This window comes from Pangasianodon hypophthalmus, chromosome 18, assembly GCF_027358585.1.
Source record: "Pangasianodon hypophthalmus isolate fPanHyp1 chromosome 18, fPanHyp1.pri, whole genome shotgun sequence".
Lineage (NCBI taxonomy): Eukaryota > Metazoa > Chordata > Actinopteri > Siluriformes > Pangasiidae > Pangasianodon > Pangasianodon hypophthalmus.
The window spans coordinates 8,699,811-8,727,717 of record NC_069727.1 but is presented as its reverse complement, the minus strand read 5'-3'; the positions used below and the strand labels follow the sequence as shown (position 1 = coordinate 8,727,717).

The window sequence follows — 27,907 nt, the reverse complement described above, 5'->3', positions numbered from 1 at the left end:
TTTGACATATGTCTGAATATCTAAGGAGCGCCACATCCTTGAAAGAAGCACGTATAGAGCCATGATGTCTGCTTAGAGAAGCACCTGTAGAGCTCTGACTCTTCAGAGAAGAACATGTAGAACCTCATCTCTGCAAAGAAGCTCCTGTAGAGCTCTGCATCCTTGAAAGAAGTTCCTGTAGAGCTCTGTCTCCATAGAGAAGTTCTTGTAGAGCTCTGTCTCCATAGAGAAGTTCCTGTAGAGTTCTCTTTCCATAGAGAAGCTCCTGTAGAGCTGTGTCTCCATAGAGAAGCTCCTGTAGAGCTGTGTCTCCATAGAGAAGCTCCTGTAGAGCTCTGTCTCCATAGAGAAGCTCCTGTAGAGCTCTGTTTCCATAGAGAAGCTCCTGTTGAGCTCTGTCTCCATAAAGAAGCTCCTGTTGAGCTCTGTCTCCATAAAGAAGCTCCTGTAGAGCTGTGTCTCCATAGAGAAGTTCCTGTAGAGCTCCAAGAGAGTCTTCACAGAGCTCAGAGTCATCGGGGAAACATCTATAGGCATCCATCTCCTCAGTGAAGAACCTTTACAGCTCCATCTCCTCAGAGAAACACTTGTAGAGCTCCAGATCATCAGCTAAGTACCTCTAGAGCACTCATGGAGCTCTATCTCCTTAGTGAAGCACCTGTAGAGCTCCATTTCCTTAGAGAATTGTGCATAAAGCTCTGTCACCTCAGAGAAGTACCTGTAGAGCACTGTCTCCTTAGGGAAGCCCCATAGAGCTCCATCTCCTCAAAGAAGTACCTGTAGCGCTCTTTCACCTCAGAGGATCACTTGTAGCACTCTGGCTCATAGACCCCTATCTCCTCAGAGAAAATGCTGGAGAGCTGTAACATCAGTGCATCAGAGAAACACTTGAAGTGCTCATGTAGTCCAGCTTTTATGATGTGTTGCTATTACTAACTTTAAGCTAACAGTGAGAAACCTCACTCACTTTCAGTTACAGCTTTATCCTGGTCAGGGTTGTGGTGGATCCAAAGCCTATTCTGGGAACTGGGTGTGAGGCAGGAATTCTGATCATGATCATGATATACTCTGGATGGGACACCAGTCAATCGCAGGGCATCCCACACACACACACACACACACACACACACACACACACACACACACACACATGCATCCACACTCATTCACAGTTGGAGCAATTTATCATAGCCAATCCACCTACTGGCTGATTAGGGAAGGTGGGAGGAAATCATAGAACTTGGGCTCAAGATCGAACCTAGGACCCTGGAGCTGTGAGGTGGCAATGCTACCCACTGCAAGAAAATTTATTACCTATAATTTATAAATTTATAAATAGATAAATAAGCCATTACCTTCACGCCTCCATATGAAACCTGCAGCCTACAATAAATCATAACTCTGTAAATCTAATGCTCTGTGTTCTGTCACAAACCACAATAGGGCTTTAAGTGTACAGAATTGTTTAAAAGAAATCATGTGTTTGTTATGAGGACATCTATGCTCAGAACCGTTTAATATGTTTCATACATGCACATTCAATCCACTTCTAGGTAATTATTACGCCTTTTGTTTTTAGTTTGGCTGCGAGTTAAAGAGAAGCAGGGGAAATGCAAAAATGTGTAGAACATCACAAGACTGAGACTGATAAAAAGCCTTTAAGTTAAACAAGATATAAGGTGATCCGTAAGTGGTCAAGGTGGTCATCTTTAGGGAATATCTTCTGATGTTGATTTACCCTTGTTGCTGCTCCTCATAAGACGTAAGTCTCCCTTCCTACAACTCATCTGAGCTTCTTCTATAAAAAAAAACCTGCATGTTCATGGATTTGTCTGTGATTTCACATCTTGTCCAGCAACACACAACATTTAATTGCCTTCCTTTCCAACTTATCCCTAATAAAATGGCTACTTATCCATCCAAATCTGAAAACGTCATTTCTGCTGATTAAGACATCTTCCTCTCTTATACCAGAACTCCAGATCGCATAGGGAGGCTTGAGGTAATGATTCTGAACAACCTCTCATCATCATGGAAGCTGGTAGCTTGGCATCCCACTAGAAAGCTCTAGCCCTTTTGTTAAAATGAGAATAACCTTGAAAAGTAAAAAGAAAGAAAGAAACACGGCATGATTGAAGGGCCATGTTGAGAGAGAGGAGTAAATCAGAATTTTTTTTTTTCACTTTAAGAGCATTGGTTGCTGAATCAGCTACACTTGTTTGTTAATGTCATCCAAATTGGAACGATAGGGTTAGATGTGTTTGTGACAGCACACACAGTGCAATACCATGACAGTGCATATAAAAATCACATTCATCAACTCAGTACATTAAACAAATGGATTTGGTTGGCTAAAGCAACCTAAGGAAACTTTAATTTTATTGATGGCTTGGATTCAGTGCAAGAAGTTTTACTGTTAAAAATCATCCTGTGTCCTGCATTAAATCACCAGACTTGTCACCAGGGAGCAATTATTTAAGGCTGAGAATTACAACTTTATGTTAACACATTTTTACTTAATCAGTAATTTTAGATTGATGTTAGTAGTTAATGCTTATTCTTCTTCTTATTCTCCTTTTGTCTTTACGAGGTCTTTTTTCCCCTACTCATCAAACTGTGCCTCTAAATGGACAGCACTTCACAGAATGATATCAGATTAGCTGTGCAGAATTCAGCTAACTCATCTAAATGATTAATTATGCTTTACTCTGTTTTTTTCCCCCAAGAGATTTTAATTTCCATTTGCCTTTAAAGCCATGTGGCAAGTAATGAAGCATTGCTTCTTAAGATTGGGTAATCAGAAACTGCAAATTTACTATAATATTAATTATTCAGGCATGTTATGGTCATTATGACAACAAGTCATTGTTTGATTTCTTATTAATGAGGCCTTAAAACAAATAACGAGAACATGAAAGCCTGCATTGAGTTTGTTCAGTAGACTGATTAATTACTATTACGATTTCCTTTCTTATGCTTCGCGTCATGCCAACAACCTGGAAGCAACTTAACTTCAGTCATGGACAGTGTTTATCTTCAGTCATGGACAGTGTTTATCTTCAGTCATGGACAGTGTTTATCTTCAGTCATGGACAGTGTTTAACCTCAGTCATGGACAGTGTTTATCTTCAGTCATGGACAGTGTTTATCTTCAGGCATGGACAATGTTTATCTTCAGGCATGGACAGTGTTTATCTTCAGTCATGGACAGTGTTTAACCTCAGTCGTGGACAGTGTTTAACCTCAGTCGTGGACAGTGTTTATCTTCAGGCGTGGACAGTGTTTAACTTCAGGCATGGACAGTGTTTAACTTCAGTCATGGACAGTGTTTATCTTCAGGCATGGACAATGTTTATCTTCAGTCGTGGACAGTGTTTATCTTCAGTCGTGGACAGTGTTTAACCTCAGTCGTGGACAGTGTTTATCTTCAGGCGTGGACAGTGTTTAACTTCAGGCATGGACAGTGTTTATCTTCAGGCATGGACAATGTTTAACCTCAGTCATGGACAGTGTTTATCTTCAGTCATGGACAGTGTTTATCTTCAGTCATGGACAGTGTTTATCTTCAGTCGTGGACAGTGTTTAACCTCAGTCGTGGACAGTGTTTATCTTCAGGCGTGGACAGTGTTTAACTTCAGGCGTGGACAGTGTTTAACTTCAGGCATGGACAGTGTTTATCTTCAGGCGTGGACAGTGTTTATCTTCAGGCGTGGACAGTGTTTAACTTCAGTCGTGGACAGTGTTTAACTTCAGTCGTGGACAGTGTTTATCTTCAGGCGTGGACAGTGTTTAACTTCAGGCGTGGACAGTGTTTAACTTCAGTCGTGGACAGTGTTTAACCTCAGTCGTGGACAGTGTTTAACTTCAGGCGTGGACAGTGTTTATCTTCAGGCGTGGACAGTGTTTAACTTCAGGCGTGGACAGTGTTTAACTTCAGTCGTGGACAGTGTTTATCTTCAGGCGTGGACAGTGTTTAACTTCAGTCGTGGACAGTGTTTAACCTCAGTCGTGGACAGTGTTTAACCTCAGTCGTGGACAGTGTTTAACCTCAGTCGTGGACAGTGTTTATCTTCAGGCGTGGACAGTGTTTATCTTCAGGCGTGGACAGTGTTTATCTCCAGTCGTGGACAGTGTTTATCTTCAGTCATGGACAGTGTTTATCTTCAGGCATGGACAGTGTTTATCTTCAGGCATGGACAGTGCTAAGCGTCCGGCAAGCTGAAATTGCTATCTAGTTGATTTTGGGACTTTCATCACAGGCCTCAGGAAGTCCAAGCATTCTTTGGGACTCCTTTCACAACATGCCACAGAAAAGGACTGACAGTGATTTAATGTGCAAGTAGGTTGATGGTTGTGAGTTCGAATCCCAGGACAGTTAAATGTGGGCAATAGAGCAAGGCCTTAAGCCTGAAGTAGTCAGTTTTATGACTGAGTACCTTGTGCCATTTTTTATAAGCACATTTGCAAAAAAAAAAAAAAAAGATTAAATGTAAATGGATATTCCTGACCCAACTATTGCTGAATAGATTACTTATAATGAAAAAAACCTAGTGGAAATCAAGCCCATTTGACACTATATTAAAATTCTGGTGACAAAAATATTCTTTTGAATTAAAGAAACATCCAATCAGTTTTATTATGTGAATAAAACTCACCACAGCACCACTACTTCAACCCAGCTTAATCTTTTGAAGCAACAATGTTCAAAATGAAAAATCAAGAAAATAGGAAAAGCACAAGCTTTGGTACCTGTGATATTCACATTAACATAAAAGCCTCAATCTCTCATCATGTTACTGATCTGCAGTTAAACAAAGATCAGACTGCTATGAATTATGCCTTAAAACCAGTCACATAGGACAGATTACTCTTCTGATAACAGCTCCTGAGCAGGAGGTTTAGTCTATCAGGATTGCTTCTAGACTTACTTTATGACCATATTATCTTTTTATGGTTTGCCTTGGCCTTCTATGAAAGCAATCATCTGTAAATCACTACTTGATGCTCAAGGTGGTGGTTTTTTTCTACTGCAGTTTGTAGACCACATTTATATTTTATACAAAATCATTTTTTAGAGTCTGTGTGCTTGACCCAGTTTCTACAATATACTGTACATAAAAATCATTTGAAAAAAAATCACATTTGCATATATATGGCTCATACTTGTAATTAGCTGGATTGGCAAGCAGGTAAAGTGTGTGTCACTGGACACTGCCCAAGCACCGAATGCAGATGCACTGACGTTCTGGCAAAGACTTGCTGCAAGGTCCATTTTGCTGCGTACATTGAAATGATCTGCAGCTATCAATCCTTCTGTCAAAGAGCTGATCATCACTCCTGGCAGTGGAACACCTAGGCCAAGACACAGTCTTTGTGTAAAGACTGTACTCAAGTGTAATTGGTACAGCCCAGACTTCAAAACCTACCCTATGTTCCAGGGATTCCTACCCAACCCTACCCTAGGTGCCATGGGGGCTGCTGATGGGATGCTTTACAGTTCAAAACATCTCTCATTGGGCTGCAAGTACATCAGACCAGTTGCAGTGGCAAGGGTTCAGACTTCAGTTCGGCTATCGACCCCCAACCATTTCAGCTCTTCAGCCTGCTACTAAGCCCCAAATACCAGAGACATGTTGTTTCACCGAGAGGGGCACGAGTCCTATCTAGCCTTCAAATTCTTCTTACCAGTTCATCCACTATGCTCCTCCAAGAGCCCAGCATGGGATCTCATGCTTGTAGTATAGTCCCTTAAACCCCCTTATGAGCCCTTGCAGGTTGCTGAACTGAAATGGGTCTCTCCAAAGACTGCTAATGATCACTTCACAAGTGTGGAAGAACTACATGTCTTGGTGTGTTGGTGGCCAGATAACCCTACATTGACCTTGTGGTTGAACCTTGGGTTTCTGCCCAAAGTAATGTACATTTTACATTCACATTTATGGCATTTAGCAGGCACCCTTATCCAGAGCGACTTACAGATGTATTTTGTGGTCTCTATCAAAAAATATATCTGTGCGCATTCAGGAGTTGTAATTCGTGAATGAAAATGTCTTCAAGTCTATAGTACCTGAAGTCATCAAAAAGCTCGTTGTATTATATTTCCTAGTGTTAAGACTCCATCTAGTGGACAAAGATAAGACAATGCATCACACAGTTTGACTTGCTATGAAATTGCATGTATTTATTAAATGATTAATTAATGAATTAATCCATTCATCATTCATTCATTAGTTCATCTTCAGTAACTGCTTTACCATGCTAAGGATGGCGGTGGATTCAGAGCTAATTCCAGGAACTCTGGGCACGAGGCAGGAATTCAGCCTGGATGGAAAGTCAGTCCATTGCTGGGCTAGACTAAATTATGCATTTCACAAAAGCAATCACACACAAGGACATACTGCAGAATATCATACACATCACAGAACACCTGAGACCACAGACTCAAGTGATTCATTGAGAGCAGACAGATGGCAGATGTTGAGTACAACTTGAAATTACAGGAGCACATAACAAGTCCTTAAAACTTTTAACAAAAGTGCAAAAAGCAACTGAAACAATCAATCTGAAACTGAATCAATCTTGAGCTTGGGTTACTGTCTGCATGGAGTTTCCTGCATGGGTTTCCTCCTACCTCCTAAAAACCTGCTGAAAAGTGGATTGGCTGTGCGATGTGCATGGTTCCCTGCGATGGACTGGCATCTCATTTGGGGTGTATTTCCTTCGAGCACCCAGTGCTCCTGGCCTCTGAAATCCACCACAACAAGACTAAAAGACTAAAAATTAATCAATGAATAGTTAAGGATTAATGACTAAAATTTATTAAATGAATGATAATTGAAATAAAATACAATATGACTTTCATACCACAGCTAAAATATTACCAGCAACCCTGTAGAATCAAGAATCACACATGAGCCATGCCTGTAACCATAATTATTTTTTTTATTGGGTTTCTTTTGTTGAAAACAGCTGGTGAAGTGCCACAGTCTTCCTGTAACTATTTCTCCTCCCCTCAGTCATAAGGCTGTGGATGTCCTTGGTTCACTCAAAATCTGGCCCTTTAGTTTAGTCTCATTATTAGTGGTGTACAGGATGCCAGCGTATGGTCCACTAGACTAGCAGCTCCAGCAAAGTCCAGTTTTTTCCCCCCACATATTGCATCCATGCTGACCTCTTAAAAATGAGGTACAACAGGGCAGCGATTTTTTTTTTTTTTTTACTTCTGATATGCACATACATATGCTTCTTCACATGATTTCCAAAAAGAAAAAAATACACTCTTATTACAAAATTGTAACAAAGACCAGACAGTGTTTTCATTGTTCATTCGTTCAGTAAAGGCTATTCTTGAGCAATCAGAAACTAATAATGGGGCAGGGAAGTGAAAGGCAGTAGTTATATCGAATTGCTGAATACAAACAATAGAAATTAAAATTCTTTTAAGACAGTAGCCTCTGAAACGGTCTTAATAATAAAATATGCACATAAGCTGACCCTTTTTTTTAACCAAATAGAGCTACCATAAACATTGCAATCTCTTCTAGGCTTTATACCATAATGTTTTTAGTTCTGTTTGATTGTTTTTTTGCAGGTCTATCTGTCATTCTTTTTCAGTGTGCACTTGAAGGACAGGAATTAAAAACAACAAAAGGGCCAAAGAAAAATATTTTGTGCAGCACGCTATTGTGGAGGTAGGAACCCAACTCTGAACAGCAGAGCTCCTGAGTCTGTTTTTCCAGATTGCAGTAGAATAAAATTTTAAATAAAAAAAGGATGCCAGAGCCACAGCTAGCACCTGTATTTTCAGTGAGTGTTGTGCCAAGTCAAGCCACACCCCCCTCCATGAGCTGAAAGTCTCTCAGAAGGCCTGCTGGGCCGGGTTGTAGTTGAACGTGGACGGTACATGCGGCCGCTCTTCAAGTTTGTCATACTCTAGGTGAAATTCCTATGGTTTTAAAAAAATTTATGGTTTTAAATCAAATTAGTTTTAAAAAAAATAAAAATTTTCATTGCATATTTATTGCATAAGGAAATGTCTGGTATATGCAGATGCAAAAGTGATGCATATTGGAGCATGTGAAAATAAATAAATAAACAAACAATCAAACAAATACATAAATAAATCTGCATTATTACCTTGGCTACTTTTCTCCAGTTAAGACAGTCGAAGAAGTAGTACGTCCCCCTTTCATAAGTGTTGGTCTTCATCGCAGGTTCCATTCCTGGTGCTCGCGTGATCCACACCCTTTCCTCTTTATGGTACCTCCAGTCCCGATTGAAACTGTGGACATGTTGAATTCAGATTTTAAAAAATCTTAAAATGTGGAATGTGCTTCACATTTCAGTTCTCAAATAAATGTGTGAAATGAGACACAAAATGCCCCCACCTGCAAGGTGTGGAATAAAGCAACAGGCTTTTTCCTATAGTTCTAACAGTATACTTAGTGCAGGTAACTACTGACTCATTTTTCTGCATTGAACACATAATATATTGGAAGCTAGCAGGCCTCTATACAGCGAGGAATTTTGCCTCAGCAGTTAAGATACAGAAAACCAAACTAACCCTGCCAACCTGACAATGAATGATATCTGTATGATGATGGCAGTGCAGAAGCTTACCACTCGATTGGTTCCATTAAAGATTATACCACAAGTTCAGTTAATTTGACATATGACTACTAGACAGTACAGGCCTGCCATGAATTCAAGTATACATGTAGAATACTGATTCACACTGACCCCATTCTCCTTCCATTCAGTCTCTAGTCTTAACAGTCTTAGCTTCGCTCCCTTCAAAGCCCCTCCTGCATTCACCTAACACAATGAAGCAGCTTGCAGATCAAAAGGAGCCTTTCAGGTTTCACTTTACATACCTGGGCCAGCGGTAAATGATATGGTCATCACAAAAGGCTGAACTGAGCTCTAGCACACTTATGTGCACACTTAAAGCCTCTCCTCTGCAAAATGAGATGGCCTGCTTACTTCAGCCAGTCCTCATTTCTGTAGCTGACTCAAATGAGTGAGCTCCAGTTAATCAGACATGCTGGAAATGCTAACTCAAATCTTTCTTGCTAATTTGATTTAAAGTAAAGTGAAAAAAAATTTCTTCTTGACTAAACACAGTGATAGCTCTACGCCTTCCAAGCCTACATTAATCCCATTTTTGCATTTTTCTAATTTGAGATTTTAGTTTTTCATTTTTAATTTTATGTTTTTTATGTTAAGTTATAGCACAAACTCTACTAATTATTAAGTTGTCTCAAAGCACAATTACAACCTAATCCCATGTATTAACTAAAACTAACATTACTATAAAAGCTCTTGAGCAGAAATCACAGTTAATATGCGATGGCAGAACAATTATATATCACTGAACATGCTGATAAAGAACTTGGTGTTCATTGACAAGCTGCTGTGACCGACTACATCTGGTACATTTCTGTTTTAACATAGACTGCATTATGAGAATACACTACACACTTTAAAATTATCTGGTGCTTTAATACAGATGCTTTAATACATTTTTTTGCATTTACTTAAATATTCTTTGAAGTTATCAATTTTGTCAAATGTTCTTTGAAGAAAATATGATTATGAAAAAGAGGTCCTCATGAGAATGATTTGTTTTTTTGTCAGAGGTAAAGTATCGCCTATTTTTTTAAAGGTGCCACTAATTCCGAAGACTATATAATGTTTATAATCTAAAAATATTTAGATCTAAAAGCTTAGGATTGAAAGTTGTTTCTAAGATTAATAGTAAAGTGATGGCCAGCCTAGTAGATCACTGTTGCTTCAGTCTTGACTTGTTTGTTAACTTTTTATTGATTGCAAAATCAAAAATATTATATGTCATGCACTTTTTTCCTTGATCCACTTTGGGGCAAACAAATGGACAAAGCAAAAAAAAAATGCATGGAAAAATAGCTAACAAACAAGTAAACCTGGAATCAGCATACAACATTAATTAATACAGAAGAGCTTTCCTTTAGATTTGTTTATGGGAAACTTGCAGATAGCCTTTAACACATGGTCATGCCATTGTTGTTCCATTCAGTTTAACACTTGGCCCATTTTTTGCCACAGAATGTACATGGTTGTAACCATGGTTCTATGAATGTCCTGAGCATTGCGAGGTGGGGCCTCCACAGAACGGACTTGTTTGTCCAGCACGTCCCACAGATACTCGATCACACTGAGATCTGGGGAATTTGGAGGCCAAGCCAACAGCTTGAACTCTTTGTCATGTTCCTAAACCATTCCTGAACAATTTTTGCAGTGTGGCAGGGCGCATTATTATGTGGCAGGGTGCATATCCATTACCGAACACTGCTGCCATGAAGGGGTGTACTTGGTCTGCAACAATGTTTAGGTAGGTGGTACGTGTCAAAGTAACATCCACATGAATGCCAGGACCCAAGATTTCCCAGCAGAACATTGCCCAGAGCATCACACTGCCTCCGCCGGCTTGCCTTCTTCCCATAGTGCATCCTGGTGCCATCTCTTCGGTACCAATCGACAAACAGGCACGCTGACCGTTAACTTTTTCAGCAATTTGTGCTACAGTAGCTCTTCTGTGGGATCAGACCAAAGGGTTAACCTTTGGTCCCTATGTGCATCACTGAGCCTTGGGTATCCATGGTCCAGTTCACCGGTTGTCTTTCCTTGTTCCACTTTTGGTAGGTACTAACCACTGCATACCGGGAACACCTCACAAGACCTGCCATTTTGGAGATGCTCGAATCACAATTTGGCCCTTGTCAAAGTTGCTCAGATCCATACACTTCTTCAACTCCTCAACAAAATGAGAATGGGGAAAGAGGGCTAGCGTGGGTTTGGATAGTGATAACTTTGCTATAGGTAATCGACATGGAAGCAAGCATATGGGAATACTCCACTAGTTCTGAAGGAAACCGCCCTTGTGGACCAGAACATAAGGTAGTAAAATTACATTGCTTCACAATTTATTAAATTTTATATAACATTGGACCTGAAAATGTACCACTTCTTGCAGATACATACTCATTAAAAAAAGAAGGATTTAGCATACATACAGTTCTACTGCTGCTAAGAGCTGCAGAAGGTCTCCACCGTTCATGTAGTAAAGGTAGAAGAGCAGGTCCTCTCCGTATCGTGAGAGTTTTATTGCAGCAAGCTGTGGAGGGGGAGAGGGTAAAAATTCTATTACCTTCACTTTTTCCAAAACACCACAAAATTGCCTCTGCTTCAGTCACACACATCCACAACAAGCCTGTTCCCCAACACAATCACGCTAATAGAAAGGCAGAACTCAACTTCCGTCTATGGGGCCCAGTAATGGCTCTACAGCTATCGCCCGGTTTGAATAATGCTTGTTTGGTGTTGCTAGTGCACACAAACAGGGTACATGGTGGGGGGGAGGGATAAAAACAACAGCATTAGCTAGTTAGCAGATCAATTCATACAGTTTACCTCATAAAAATACAAGCTCAGTTCCAATGGAGAAACTATTATGTGGTACACGTTTGCTCGGGCATCAGATCAATAATTAGGAAAAAAAAAAAAATGGGGCGCTGAACCATTAATGTGAAAAAGTGTGCCCAACCTACCTTATCTCTGATGTGAATGTTGGTTAAATATTCTGATGGAACGTGAAAGTCTGAAAGAGAGGGAGGAATTGACTGTGTTATTGAGCTACACAGACATTCTCTGTGTCTCTGCCTTGAGGTCAATTTTAATAATGTGAATTAAAAAACAGAACGTGGCCGTACAGTACAGGCAATATTAGGGATGCACTAAAAAAATATTTTTTTTTAGTTTTCTACAGAGAACTTTTCATCTATATGTTTGGGTTTTCATTAATTGTTTTCAATTTGTAAAAATCACAAAAAGCAAATAAATTAAAACAATTTATGCAAATGTACAAAAAGCTAATTATTAATAATAAAAAAATCCGGAGTGTCTCAAATTTTATCCAAGAATTTCATTTCAGTGCATAAGGTCTGACACTCACCGATATCTTGAGGCCGACAAGGTGTGGAGGCCCAAGGAGAGGCAAACTTGGGGTAAAGGTTTCTGCAAAATCACAACATATCCTATAAATAATGTTTCTGTCAAGAGCAGCATATAAGATAATCCAGAGCCAAAAAGCTTCAGCTCTGTATTAAATAATGAATTTATTGCTAATCTTTTTTTTACTATGAACTGTACTTTCATGTGCAAGATCAACTGGAGAAAAACAAACCACAGTTAGAAAGACTGCTGCAAATACAAGACCTTTACTACCTAAACAGTCAATGAAACGTAAATGAAAAACAAAATAAAAATCCTGCAGAGTCACAGTTTTGGGCAAGATATATTAAAAAATCAACACAACTCACAAATAACCAGTGGCTCCAAGTCATATCGATATATACAGTATTCTACCTTCATTATTATGGATGGATGACAAATTAAAAGTTAAAAATTAAAAATCTGGTGGCTCTATGGGATGGTTTGGGTCCACTTGGATCAAACTCTGGTGCACGGGTGAGATAGGAAATACCAAAAAAAATCTTTCAATGACTGTTTCACAACAATAGAAAGCAAAAATATGTCAAAAGAGCAGTCAAACTCTGTTTGATTTGCTCTCCTAAAACGGTCAGAAAATCAGTATATCAAAAATGCACTGTGTTATTTTCATGTTGTTTTATGTTATTTTACTAATAATATGGAATAATTCGATTTTTTTTTTTTTATCCTGTGGTAAAACATTTCTAGCCTGATATGAGTGGTCTCTTCTAGGATGACAAGTTACCATCCACAGGACACACTCAATGGTTTGATGAGGATGAAAATGATGTAAATCATATGCTATGACCTTCAAAGTCACCAGATCTCAACTCAACTGAACAGTGATGGGAGACGATGTCATCACCTCTTCTCCATCATTATCATTCCAAAGAGCTGGTCAGTTCTGGCTCTACAGCAGCATCCTTACTATATTTTGTCTCTGAGACTATAAAGTATTGATTTGGGCAACTGGCACCCACTGGTCGTGATTCGATTGGTGAAGACTAGCATAATGATAGTTAGAACTTATAATTAGAACTTACTCTGGTGAGTTTAGGTTGAGCCCAAGCGTCGTCAGGTCACTGCCCAGCGCTAAGTGCACCATGCCCGGGTCTGTCTCCGCTGCCCGAATAAACGTTAACAAGCCAATCATCCCAAACTGATCTGTCACCATCCCAGATGGAATGTTCGTCACTCGGCCTGGAGAAAAAAACGGGGGTGGGGCGGGGGGTAGGTAGAGGAGGGGAGAGACACCCCAAAATAAAAGACGTCCCAAAATAAACACACAGCTGTTTACACAATTTGTTGTATTCATTTAGATAAGTGAGACTCTCACCATCAGGTAGCACCTGAATTCCTTTCTTCTGATGATTGTTGTTCTGTGTCGTCAAGCTCTTGTCTCCAGGGAACTTGGGACCATCTGTGTTAGACACGTTTTTACCAGACGAGTTTAAGTTCTGTGATGGAGAGAAGGAAGCTAAGCTAATGACCACAGAACAGCAAACCTCACAAAAGCAAACTGAAGCCATCAGGTTTGATTCCAAAACACTCCAGTCTCTAACACACTGAGTGGAAAGGACACTGTTCGTGATGAGCTGTACTCCAGAAAAAAAGTATTAAAGTTTAAATCTGATGTTCAGAGATGCAGCAAGCCCAATTAAAATGATGAGGTTCAGTAAACTGAATGATTTGATAATACAGTTAGGTGACAAATCAAAGGAAAAATTAACATAAACCGTCTTAGTAAGGTGTTGAGCTTCAATGCGCCTTGAGACAGATTGTAAGTGTCTCTGGAACTGTACTGGAGGGATGAACACCACTCTTCCAAAGATATTCTCTCAACTGATGTTTTGATGATGATGGTGGTAGTGGTGGTGGAGAGCGCTATCTAACATTTCAATCCAAAATCTCCCATAGGTGTTTAATTGGGCTGAAATCTGGTGACTTTGAAGGCCATATTCATATTTAAACTATTCAGTGAGCCCTCATGACACTGTCATCCTAGAAGAGACCGTTCCCATCAGGATAGAAATATTTCATCATAGACTAAAGGTGATCAGTCAGAATAACTTTGTATTGATTTGCAGTCATGATTCTCTCTAAGGGGACAAGTGGAGCCTGAACATGCCAGCAGAATGCCTCATGGAGCAAAACAGAGCCACCAGTTTTCCATTAATCTGTCACTCATCTGTACGTCATAAATCTTATGCATTCTGTTATAAAGAGACTAGCCCATGTGGTGGTCAGGGACCCCTTTTTACGGGCTCAAAAGTCTCTTGAAACCTCAACCACCAATAATTCATAGTGGGAACTAATTTAAATTATAGCGCTGCTACTCGCATATCGCATTTAGCTGTTATGCATCAACGGGGTAAAGATAGCACATGGCTTCTTAATATTTACATATTTAATGATCCTTTTATGAATCACTGTGTGTAAAGGAGCAAAACTGCAGACACTCATTAATGAGAGCACTGACACGACTAATGAGTCAAAAGTGATCGTCTCATCACGGCTGTTACATCCAAACTAGATTAATTAGTACTTTAATTTGGTGCACGCAAAATGCACTGAATCCTGCAACCTAGAAATAACTGCTAACAAATGGTTGGGTTTATGTATTGTAATTCTCGCAAAAATATTTTCTTGAGCGCAAAGCCAAATTTACACAAAAAGCAACTCGGCCTACGCATGCTGTAGCATGGAGCATTCGCTTCGGTGCTTTCTTGTGCTAGTTTAGTAAATATAACTTTCAAATATCTGTAAATATAAACATGTCACCACTATACATGATCACATAGAGTCTGTTAATCCAATAAGATATTTTACTTCTATGTAGTGTGACAGTTAAAACATTTACTAAGTAACTCCAGAGAGTGTGCTGCTGCAGAAGGCTACTGACTGAAATGCAAAATATCACATGAATGTTGTAGTGTTTCTAACCAGAAACTGACTGTACTGTGCAAAATGCATTTATTTCTATTTCAAATAACTGCTCCATACACTCCCACTGCCTGATGAAAAGCCAACTGGATTAACATGACAGCATGTTAAATACTTAAGAGGAGCTCGAAACTGAATGAAGCTTAATGAAATGTTAATAATAATAACCTGATAGTTTTAATTATTATTAAATATTCCATATATCAGGTTTTTATGTGCAGAACTACATAAAAAAAATAATGGTTGTTAAAAAAAATCTCATTTGACCAAATCTGCAACTCACTAGACCCCAAGATTGAACAGCTATGGTTTAGATGAAATACATAAAGGACAGTCAGACAGCAAACAGAAATCCTCCTCTGTGTTTCTACGCTGTTTTTAAACACGCCCTTACTGACTTCGCCTAGTGGCCACTTGCAGCACAAGGGAAGGAAATTGTAGTAAGGAGTAGATTTGAAATTAATTTGAAACTCACCCTTTGCAGGAAAGACCAATGTTACTACAGCAAACTCCCTGGCCATCTGTACAGTCTATGTCCTTTGACATAGTCCATAGCAGTCGCAACTCTGTCGTATCAACTTGCTAATTTGATTATCTAGAGTTCCTATTTAGCTATTCCAGCTATTAAAACTCAACAGAGGAGGAATGGCAAGAGCAGATCCCTGAGCATGTGTGTGGTTTGTGTGTGATAATCCAGCAGTTACTATTGCATACCGATTTGCTATCCTCGATACTACATGTGGGATCCTTATAGTTGGGTCCAGGAAGTGCAGGAAAGTCCTCATTGTGGATGGAGAAGTCTTGGGAAGGCTCGTGTGTCGGCTTTGTGACCATTCCAACTAGAAAGAAGTCATGGTTAGTAAAATCAAAGGCTGATGAGGGCTATAAGAGGAACCTTCACTGAGGGTATTCTGAAGATTCCATAATTGGAGCCTTTCTCTTTCTCTCCCTTACCATATGGAGCCCTCCCAGCCAGTGGGTTGAGCAGTGGGGTCGGATTGCCACTTCCTTCTCTTCGACTCCTATCGGCTAAGGCAGGAAAATCGGACAGGTCCAGCCCAGTCACGTTTTCACTCCCGTCTACAAATGGATCTTTCCATTAGCTTCCAAAACAGCATGCACCGAGAAACAATCAAACTTTTTTGTGTGTGTTTGGTGTAATGTAATGGTTCTTTACCCATTCCATTAAAGATGCTACTTGAGAACGAATTGCTTAAACCAAACGCAGGATTCCGTCCCATTCCAAACCCTGACATACTGCACAGAGAGAAAAATAATGTTATATCAAGGCATACACCTGGAATTTATGGGAACATTTCTCTACAACTGATCATTTTTGGCTTCTTAATAAGCCAATTACGCAGAAATTCTGAAAAGTCAGTGGAACTCTCCTTTAAGAAAGAAGAGGCCATATGCATGTCACCATCATCAATGAGTGTCACCCAAACTAGTAACTTTCTTCTATAAAGGACAAGCTGAAATACCTGTTCACAAATCCCTGCAGAAGGACCTATCTGAAATATTTTTTTTTTTTGCGAAAACTTGCCTCCTTGGTTATTAGGTACACTAGGAAAAGTGTCAATGTCATGGGGAGACTGCAACAAGTCTAGAGCAACACTTTATGCTTATTACATTTATTAACATTAGCATATTGTCTAAAAACATGATTAATAGTTGTTACCAAATAGTAAACTGAAAGTATCGTTATACTATCTCGTAATATAATTTTTTCGGTCCTCCTCTGTTTCTGGTGTGGATCTTTTCTGTACTTTTCATATAAATGTTCACATGTGCCTATCTGATATTAAACACAATGATTCACAACAGAATATGTATTTAAAAGAACACATAGTTTTGCCTCCAATTCTTGGGATTACTAAGTCACCAAATCAAGAAAAACCGAGCACCACAAAACCTCAACAAAAAATAAATAAATAAAAAAATTTATTGTTATTGTTCACTTTGACTCTGCACTTGGATATGGTTGTAGACTAAATCCAAAATGGTCTGAGTGAATAATGAGTGAGGTGAGGCTTTTAATCTAATGGGAATGGTGCACTTCAGAAAGTAGATGGCATCATGAGAAAGTAGGATGATCTAGTAATACTGAAGCAACACCTCAAGATACAAACAAGGAAATAAAACTTGGTCATAACTGGGTCTTCCAGCAAGCCTGATCCTAAGCATACCTCCAAAGTTGTAACAAAATGGCTTAAAGACAACAAAGTGAAAGTACTGGAGTGGCCAGCACAAAGCCCTGACCTGAATCCCATATAAAATTTGTGGACTGAACTGAAAAAGTGTGTCTGAGCAAGGAGGCCCACAAACCTGACCGACTTACACCAGTTCTGTCAGGAGGAACGAACAAAATTTCTGAGCAAAGTATTGTCAGAAGCTTGTGGAAGGCTACAACAAGAGTTTGATTCAAGTTCAAGCAATTAAAAGGCAAGAACACCAAATACTAACAAGGTGTATGTAAACTTTTGACCCACTAAAAATCTGATATAGAAAATAAATAAATAAAAGGTGGAACAAATCTGTCTCTTAGCTTTTATTGTGAAATGAGCTCTTATGTAAATAAAGTAGATGCCCTAATTTATTTATGCGCCTTTAATGTCTTTAATATTGGTGTATGTAAGCTTTTGGCCTCAACTGTATGTACACATCTAACAAGCTAGCTTGTACAACACTGGTGTAAGATGTTGTACAAGAGCATTATACCCAGGTAGCTATCAGGTGTGTGTGATGGCGCACCTGCTGATGGTGAGCGGCTGCCTGGCCTGCTGCTGTTTGGGCATGCAGATGATGCTGGGTGAGATGCGGTTTGGGCTTCCCAGGCCAGAGCTGCTCATGCTGTTACTCCGTCCACTCATCGATATGCTTTGCCCCACCTGCGAATGATTCATCATGTTCCTCGTGTTCATTGGCAAAATCCCCCTGTGAAGGAGCAGAAACTGTTTAAAATGACATAACTACACATGTAGCTGGTGTTTTCCTGTTACGTGAAAACTGACTGTCTTTAAAAGCTTGCGTGGTAACAGGCGGTTTAGAAAGAATTTATGCGATTTCATTTTTAAGAGTTTGTTTTGTTGGGATGAATGTGTGTATGTGTGCATGTGTGTGTATGTGTGTGATGCATTGAATGTACCAACTCTAACCATAGCTGTACACCCATCACTGTCTCACCTACTCGGTGAGGTTGTAGTATGGAGGGACATTGACGGGACACCACTGGTGGGTGTGCCATGACTATTTAACTGCGTGCTTTGTGCTAAGTTGCGATTGAGTTGCGGGTTGTTGTTGTTCATCCCCCTCATCGGGAAGCCTAGCGCATCTGCAGAGCATCAAAGAGTGCGGGTTATGAGTCACACACATCCAAAGAGACGAAGAACAAAACCTCTAAAGTCTACATCAAAAGGAATGCTATCTACAGCGACCTGCAGGTGTGACTATTCGACTAACAGCACAAACATTCTGGCGCAATAAATGTGGGTCAAAATAAATAAAAGCACAAGTGCTGGCATCATGTAACTTTGTTGGTCTTGATTTTAAATGTGAAGCTCCAACACGTTTCCTTCAATTTATGATGTTTTTTTTTATTAAATTTGAAAAACAAAAAATGTTTAACAAAGCCAAAAAATTATTTCATGCACTAATAAAACCAACTGAATGCATTCTAACTTAAAAACAAAGAGCTTTTCTACATCTCATCTAACATAAGGATCAGCACAAAATTATCAGGCACAATGAGTAAGGTCATGCCACAAGGTAAATAAAAGAAAACGTTCTAATAATAAAATGTAAATATAATACAATTGGTATTTTAAACCACTGAATGCAAGACATAAAATGAATTCTTCACAAGTTCCCTTTTTTCTAGTATAGATTAGTAAGGAGTTGAATCTGGTACAACTCGGTGTATAAGGTCGTACTTTGCGAGCCATATAAACTTGCACCCAGCTGTGACAGCTGACCCGATGATGAAGGAGATGAAGATGCCAGCATCTGAAAAAGAAGAGGGGATATGTGTTACATTTTTTTTATTTTTCCATGAGCCGCATGGGAATTCTCAAAAACATCTAACTCTAATAATTGTGGAACTGCCGTTCATTCATAGTCTTTCATGATCATGGGAACAGCTTTGTTACGAGGAACAGATAAAATGCCTTTTTTTTTTTTAAAAAAAACAAAAACATTTAGATAGGAGGTCCATGAGTTATAGTTTAGGTAGCTTTATTAACCATTATCAAAGTCATTAGAGTTGTTATTTAGTTATTATATGGCAGTTAGTTCCGGTTCACTAATTTGATTGAGCAGCGTTCCAAGAGTGTCTATATTTCTTATAACTGCACCGGGACGTTTCACTGTGTTTCACAGGCAAATGATACATTTTTCATGAATATAACTTTTGGCGTAAAATCTCAAAGCTCATCAGATGAAGATGAAAATTTCACCAGAAGCATCTTTAACGAGAATGTACAAATCAATGTGAGATAGTGACTTTGACTTTCGATGCAATTTTAATAAAACCTCAACCTGTGGTGTAGAACCTGTGGTTTAAAGTTGAGGAAAGGTTCAAGCCCCAGGGAACCGAAATCCATGACTGCTTTCTAATTTGGTTAATGCATGTCTTCTGCACACAGTATACATCCATAAGATATAAATATTTTTTTATATAATTCCAATGTTTACATTTATTTAATTTCTTCTCTTCCAGTGTAAAGTGGATAGTCCTGAGTTTGGGTAGTCACAAGGCTAATGTCACTTGTCCCGGCTACATAAACCAAAATGGCAAGTAAACTGTAGCCTCCTGTGATTAATTTGTATTTTGGTACACGCAAAGTTAATAACGTTATACAGTCCCAGTTTTTCTTGCTTTTACTAAATTTAGTTCTGTAACAGCGTAAATGCCATAAATGCCACAAAAGCACCAACAACAGAGTATATGCAGGTATCACTACATTTAATTGAAGACTTTATTAATGTCACTACAAGTGTAATTCAAGACCAAATTTGCCATGATGACAGACTCATAATTCCTACTCGGGAACTCAGGAAGGTCTACTCAACCCCGAGTTCAGCAAGTGACGTCACATCAACATGGCTGCTCACAGCATGAACAGTAAACACAGCAGCACTTCTTACCTGTAAATGACTTATACTGTATATACAAGTATTCGCTTTAGATCAATCAACATACAGACATATTCACTTGTTAAATCTATAACACTGACTATACAGCTCACTGTTCTGACGAGGAAGATATACATCACTCATTACAGTTAGCTGGCTAGCTTGTTGCTCACAAAAGATGAACATGGAACATGAACTTTGTAGCTCGAGTGCACGGAGGTCAAAAATTACGTAATTCCTTGTTCTGAATTCCCACTTCCAAGGTAAGTCGAATCGAGAGAAATGAGCATGAACATGAACATTTTTGTAAATCTCCAGCTAATTTTGCACTTTAACAATCTTAAATCCCCTCAGATAAATGTTATTTGAAACATTATTGGTGTTAGCCATTTTTGGTGTTAGTTTTTTTACGTCTTACGTCTTTCTCAGATCGATGTGTGAAAATCGATGGTTGGCTGTAGTACATGCTGTCATCTGGATAGTCATTATCAAGCCCCTCCATAAATTTCTTTCTTGAGGCACTAAACATGCTCTTTGTCACCTGCAAAGAGGAGAGAAAGGAAATTATTTTAGTCCATCTAATACCAACAAATCATTCACTTTTAATAAGCTACTAAGAGAAACCGTACTCTATGACTAATCCGACATGAAGACGGGTAAAAGTGCCCAACCTTACAAAGGAACTTTATCTCAAAATAACATACTGCAGTCTGAGAGGCCCACTTTAGGATCTTAATATCAAACCGTACACTTTGCTCTTGTTAACTCACTGGAATGTCAAGCTTCTTGATAAAAATACAATTACACACATTAAACATCACTATACTGTAGGGGACAATGTGGACTGAATTAATATACAGAATATTTAACTCTTATTTAAAATACTGCCTGGTCGTTTATTGCAGTTTTGTGCTTTCCAAACAGTGCTTAAAACCACTGCAAGAGTATTAGTTGATTTATTATTTGGAAAAGATTATACCCTGATTATACCCTTTTTCCTAATAATGAAGTGCTTTGGAGAGAACATAATGATTTCAAAACTGCTAAACCTTTTTAATTATATCTATGAACACACATATAATGTATTGAGTGTAAAATATTACCTGCATTAGATTTGTGCAATATAACAATATCATCATCCCTACATGGATTGCCAGGCTATCCAGTGACGCTTATCACAAATTATATAATATTACCAGACCTGCTAAGTGTTAACACGTTTTGTGCAGGACCGCTGCAAACAATCAGAGTACGCTAGTATGAGTTATCACTCAAAAAGTCTCAAAAAGCTGTCTTTTTCTCTCCAATAAAACAAGAGATGACCTAATCCACATTTTAATCTGTTACAATCTGAGCAGGTGTTTTGAACATTGCGATATTAACAGGTATTTCCTGGAAGCCCCGCCCCCACCCTACCAATCTCATATTCTCTCGCTTTCTGTAATCAATGTTTTGAGTTCATTAATGTGAAATACAATCTATCATTGTATGTTCAAGTTACTGTAGCTCACATGAGATTTGTTGACTATATTTATTAGGGATGTCCCCGAAACATTTTGGCCAAAAATAGTCCAAACTGCTCTTTCGGTTTTTGGCTAAAACAGGGAAAAAGGACAGTTTTTGAAACAAAAAGATTAAACAGACCTAGAACAAAGTGTCAGATCTAACACTGTACAAATGATGTTAAGGGTGATGAAAAGTAAAAAGCAATTAAATACACAGTTTTTGTTTTTGCGATCTCCTGCTCAACATTGTGACCAGCATCAAAGATGTCAGCCATGTGGACATTAAACAACTGATTTCTAAACGTCGAAATATGATAGTACCTTTTTATTATTACCTCTTAATATTACCTTTGTTATCTGTTTAGTGTATATTAATCATTTAAAAATTCACCAACCAGCTGCGTTTTCACGATTGCCACAGTTCCCAGCTGCACAGTTGATTATATTGTTATTCCTTCCCTAGTCTCCATAAACATGAAATGGTGGAAATGTTTGTTTTCCTGTCTTTTTTAGGCTAACAGTTCTGGATGATTAAATCGCTTACTGCGATATCTTATAATGGAAAATCACAATCAGGGAAAAAAATCAATATCGCCAAGCCTAATCTGCATAAATGTTCTTCATTATTTCTATTAATCTATTGCATGTGGATTTATGAAATGAATACATTGCTGTGATTGGTCTTGGTGAGTCTTCAGAATAGGAAGGATGTCTGTCACCTCTGTAAATGAAGCACTTGCTGATTTATCAAATGAGACATGAATAATTGAGGCCAAGAATAGAGTTTCAATCGTGGACCATTCAAAGCAAGCTCATGCAAGCCAACTCGTTTCAATGAAAACTCTCGTGTAGCTTCGAGCTGCACTGGATGACCTGAAGAACACATGAAGCCGAGAAGCTGAAGCTGCACCACTTCTTACACACTGTTTTACACTCTGTGTTGCAATATTAGCACAATGGCTACAAAGATCTCTCTGTGGAAAGCTATTTTTGACCAATGGATGTTTTGCAGCTCAAGCGTATGATGCAACAGATTCATTCATTATTACACAAAAGGAGGAACTTTCTAAGGAGCAAAATTCTAGCTTGTTAACTAGATATGTTGGCTGGTCAAAAATCTGTGGCAGTTTTCCGTCTACGTTTGTTTGTGGCACAGTGACCTAGTTTACTTTATTCTGGCTCAGTCATATAGGATCTGTGCTGAAGCTGAGGCACAGTGTTCACTGTCTGGAAGGTATAAAGCTTACCCTTCAGATTCAGTTGTATTTAATAATCAGGTGAATCCCTTTTTGTGTATTCCTAATTTACTCTTGTCAGTTATCTAAACTGATAACTTATTTTATTGCCTTTTTAACATTCTTTATCAAAGAAATGTTCAAATATGCTCAAATGTGGATCAAATATCATAGGAATTTGAGAGATGTCTTTACTGAAACAGCAACAGGGCCTGTTAACTGATAACAACAATAAACAATTATTAATACAACCAGATAATACAGTGTCCCAATACAAGAAAATAGAGACAAGACCAAGAGAAAGAGCACCACAGTGCGAACAATGTTTACTTCCGCCGCATGTTATTTTCATATATTGGGACACATCTGGAGAGTTATTTCTCAAATATTATTATTTATGTGTAGAGCTGGAGAGGCAGAATACCACTTTTTCTTTTCTGATACTGATACCAAAACCCTTGAGTATCAGCTGATACCAATATACATCTGATACTGTTTTCTTTAAAAACTACTAAGCTGTCATTTTTTTTTAACTGAAACACTTTACAGTTAAATCACTTATACTGTAAATATAATAAAGTACAAGTATAATAAAAATCAATCTTAACAAAAGAAAAAGCAGTCTCTTTATATGTAAATATTTCCGTTTTTTAAAAGTAAGCCTATATTTCTTTTCCTAATCCAGTTCCTATCTTTGCCCTTTGTTACGGGATCCGAAATTCAGTTGCTGGTATCGGCATCTCTATTTATATGCTTTCTAGTCCTCTGTTCACACGCCAACATTATTCACCTTTTGCTGTTGTCACTTTCACTGTAACCCATATCTAATTATTTTTTGGATCATTAATAGTACTAATGCAACATCATTTTTTGTCCATGCATCAGCCCTGAAAGCATCAGCAAAGAGAGTACAGAATTTCCTTTTCTTTTTTGTCAAGATTCTCATGTTCTTCTGCCATCCAGACAAACTAAACCTGAACCACTCCATTCCATTTGCTCTGTGAGGCCTCATTCCCTGGAAAAGCAGAGATTTGATGCCATGGTCCTCGACTCATGTCTATGGCCAGCACAGAACAGAACATTAAGATACGAAATTATCATACTGAGCTGTAATACAGTCTGATATGTTTTTTTTTTTCTGTGAAATTTTCTGTAGCTCCTCTTTAGATAGAGAAATGCTATGCTGCCTCTGAGTCAATTTTTGAAAAATGACTTCCACAGGTTGTTATTAATTTGGCTCTGCCTCTAAGACGGACCTGCCATCCAAACTATACTAATTAGCAATTTCACAAATGAGCAGATAATATCCTAAATTTGAAGCATTATTCACAGCATCCTTCTCAACAAAGGTAATCTCAAAATTTCTGTTTACCAGATAAGGGTTCCAGTCTTAAAAACAAATAATAACAAAAGTTAGTGTCTCAGACATGTTTTTCAGATCAGCGAATTTAAGTCCCTGTTTTATTCAAACTAGGAAGGGAGTATGGTCATATAATTTAGCTAACAATATTTTTAATATTATTAAAAAATTTCCGAATAACATTCAACACCAGCGCATCAGCAACATGAAGTGGGTTAACGAGCTGTGCAGGACGAACTGTTGGAACATGGCTGCTCATGTTATAACTCAGTGCTGAAATAGCCATAAAGGCTGTCTAGTAGCTTTAAAGTACCTTTAGTTAATGTTTAGAATCTTTGGTTAAGGATAATCTGGGATGTAAAGTTTTGATAAGATAGAATCTGTGTACATGCATAGATTGCAAGATCTATAAACTCATGCATACAATTATACAAGATCATACAATGGCCCTTTGAACCAAAACAACCACAAGGCAGTTACTGTCACATGAGCCAAAAAAAAACAAAAAAAAAAAACAAAGAAAACAAAAACACACCCATTACTCACAGTGTCCTGTAAAAGCCAATGCACCTGTTGTACACCACGCTCATAGCCTGAAGCACAATCATGACTCTACAGCAGGGATGTCCAGTCTTATCCGGAGAGGGCTGGTGTGGGTGCAGGTTTTCATTCCAACCAAGTAGAAGCCACACCTGAGTCTACTGAAAGCCAAGATCAACTGATTAAACAAGTGGAATCGGGTGTGGCTCCTGCTTGATTGGAATGAAAACCACACTGGCCCTTTGTGAATAAGATCAGACACCCCTGCTTTATAGCAACACGTAATTATTCACATGGAATTGTGCTTGTGTGGTAACTGTGAGGGGACTATTTTCATGAATTTAATCAGGATCTATAGCTCAGTTTATTACCAAATAACACAAACCATTAAAAGTATACACACACATTCATACCCTATGGACACTCTAGAGATTCCAATCAGCCTACAACACATATTTGGACTGGGGGAGGAAACCGGAATACCCAGAGGAAAATCCCCGAAGCACAGGGAGAACATGCAAACTCAGGGCAGTGGCGGGATTTGAACCCCCAACCCCAGAGGTGCTAGGCAAACGTGCTCACCACTAAGTTTCTTTTGTCTTATGGGCTTGTGTTGGCTCGCTTTCCTTATTTTATATTCTTTATTTAATGCCAATAATATAAAATTACTGGTTTTCAATAAATTTTCTCGATGGTATTCTTAGTCCCTGACCTAGTGAACTAGCATGAGTAAGTAAGGATTCTGTAAGTCTCTCTGGATAAAGGCATCTGCTAAATGCAGTAAACATAATAAATATTAACAATTTAAACTCGACAGTATATTTCATATATAAAGGTGCAGGCATACATGCAGATTATATGATTTGAAGTCCATCAAGTCGAGGTTTACCTTAGTTAATCTTCTTAATAAAGTATAAATTTACACATAGTCAAGAGCACGAGTAGGATACGAACGTGTTTTTCTGAATTTTTCGGGATTTTCGTGACTATGAGATTTCTTGTGTAAATGCGTGTAATTTATGAATAAATCCATTTATATCCAGCTTTATAAATGAGGCCCATTGTTTTTAATTCTTTTACCTTAAACTGATGCACTATTTGTAAAGTAAATAAAAATACCCAGTGTATCTTGTCTTTCACTTGTTCTTGGAAGGGGTGTATGATATTGAAGAAAAATGCGACAGCTTGTTAAATAATGCAATATGCAGTAAAATAATGCTGTAAGTCTGTAAAATCAATTTAAATTAAAAAACTGATACTGACATAACCAACATACATTTCATGTTCTTTTGAGGAAAAGAAAGCATTCTCTGCTATCTGCATTGCCGTAAATCTTTGACTTTTCGTAACTTTTTGAAGTATTAAAAGCATTCAGTTATCACAAAACCTTGCGATAGGCATATCACAATATTTATATTTGCAATATTTCAATAAATTCGATATATCGTGCAGCCCTACTTCTTGGTAAATCACAAGAACATAAACAAGTACAGGTTTCAGTCAGAGTTGACTCAACATTAAGCAAACTTGTGACATTCTACATCAGTAGGGTCCCAAAGTTATATTTATTATTGAGTTCTTATAGTTATCCTGTTTGACTGGTCACCTGAACCGAATGGATTTAATCCAAACCTCAAAAACTTAAAAACAAATCTTCCTGCATATAATATCAACTTGGATTTGTTATTTTGCTGTAAAACCCAGGAATAAAATGCTATTCGGCTCCAATAAATTGCCAGAATAAAACTGTACACATTTGAATAACAAGCATTTGAACAGTTCATAAAAAAATAAACCTGTAATAAGGGGGTTTGTGGAATTTGTTTAAAGCTGAAAGGGTCCCTGTCTGCAAAAACTGTGAGATATTAGTGCTCACAGGAGAGAAGATTAACCCTTGTGTGTTTAAGGGTCTGTTTTCACATCGTAAAACTTTCAGTGGAAGTTTTTAGAAGACATTAATTCCTTTGAGGATTTCAGTAACCGAGTTTTCCCCTTTTGCTCTCCACAGCAGTAACATTATCAACTCATATACAGAAATATCCTCACAGCTTCACACAAGCTGTCAAATTAAAACTAAAACTAGCTAAGTAGCATTTCATATACGGCAGTTATGTTCAGCTGAAGAATTAAGTTATAACTTTTTATTGTGTTTTATATAGCTTACATACAACTTTATATTATATTTTATTTCATATTTATTATTCGGTAATTTAACTAAGTGTTAGAGTACATGTCCCTGCAAGTTTCCAGCGAGTGTAAACAAACTAGCATACCAAACTAGCCAGGTTAGCCACTAAACTAGCTAGCTACCAGTGCGAACGCTATAATTATTATAATCCCAGAGAACCAAAATTAAGCAGTGTTATGAGTGATAGTTTGGTGGTTAAAATGGACAAATGCTCATAAAAAACATGATTAGACGTGGCAAGTGAGGAGCTCCGAGAATAGCTAGCATGGAAGCTAGGCAGGAGCAGTGCAGTGAGGAGTCCGGCTGCACTGCGCTCCACTCCGGCCTCAGCTGTGCTCACAGCCCGGGCGGGACATGGACACTGGGGCGGTCTGCTGTTCTGCCAAAAGCAACTGCACCAGTTTGGAAAATATTGGGAAAGCAAGATGGTCACCTATCTATCTATCTCTCTATCTCTCTCTCTGTATCTCCCAGCTTCTAATTCCATCTCATTTTCCACACTGCCTCCCCGCACACACACATACATACACACATATATACATACAGGCACACACACACACACATACACACACATACAGTATGCACGCGCACACAGAACCAAAGCGAGTTTAAATCCATTAAACCTCCGAGCGCCTTTAAGTGCTAACATCAACAAAAATGCACATAAACAGCACCGAAACAACACTGCAGCTCCATGCACACTGTTACTGGTGCAAATATACACTCACCGCATTAATTTCTCTTTCCACACTTAAATCCAAGATGGCTGTGTGTGTGTGTGTGGCTGAGTGTGTGTGTGGTTGTGTATATGCATTGCAGTGTGTGCATTGCTGTGTGAGTGGCCTTACCTCCGACCCTTCAAAGCAACTCTGGTTGCTTGAATAGCAGTAATAAATCAAAACATGGAGATTTTTTTCGTGTTGTTAGGATCTAAGGAAAAAGGTTGCATTTTCAAATAAGGTTCACACTGACTGAC

General features: G+C 38.5%; 1 protein-coding gene across 5 annotated transcripts; it reads right to left on the bottom strand.

The window, feature by feature from the left end:
- Positions 1-6,922: 6,922 nt before the first annotated feature.
- Positions 6,923-27,907, bottom strand: LOC113532064 (CCR4-NOT transcription complex subunit 2). Of its 5 annotated transcripts, none has more exons than XM_034313255.2 (15): positions 27,780-27,907; positions 20,522-20,644; positions 18,903-18,975; positions 18,157-18,304; positions 17,725-17,907; positions 16,148-16,227; positions 15,925-16,050; positions 15,685-15,809; positions 13,364-13,484; positions 13,071-13,227; positions 11,990-12,051; positions 11,586-11,635; positions 11,052-11,152; positions 8,137-8,281; positions 6,923-7,945 (listed from the first exon to the last, which is right to left on the bottom strand). In XM_034313255.2, the coding sequence occupies exons 2-15, from the start codon at positions 20,630-20,632 to the stop codon at positions 7,859-7,861; spliced, it is 1,569 nt and encodes a 522-aa protein (XP_034169146.1). In that variant the 5' UTR covers positions 20,633-20,644; positions 27,780-27,907; the 3' UTR covers positions 6,923-7,858. The 5 variants fall into 5 exon arrangements, 4 of the variants coding, with proteins under 4 accessions (XP_034169146.1, XP_026778978.1, XP_026778979.1 ...); XM_026923177.3 differs by lacking the exon at positions 27,780-27,907 and adding an exon at positions 27,660-27,769; XM_026923178.3 differs by lacking the exon at positions 27,780-27,907 and adding an exon at positions 24,750-24,874.

Coding starts and splice junctions, on each gene's coding strand:
- LOC113532064 (XM_034313255.2), bottom strand. CDS start 20,632: ATGTTTAGTGCCTCAAGAAAGAAATTTATGGAGGGGCTTGATAATGAC. Junction 15,810..15,924: donor GGCTGGGAGGGCTCCATATG/GTAAGGGAGAGA, acceptor ACTTCTTTCTAG/TTGGAATGGTCACAAAGCCG. Junction 11,636..11,989: donor TTGTCGGCCTCAAGATATCG/GTGAGTGTCAGA, acceptor CCTCTCTTTCAG/ACTTTCACGTTCCATCAGAA.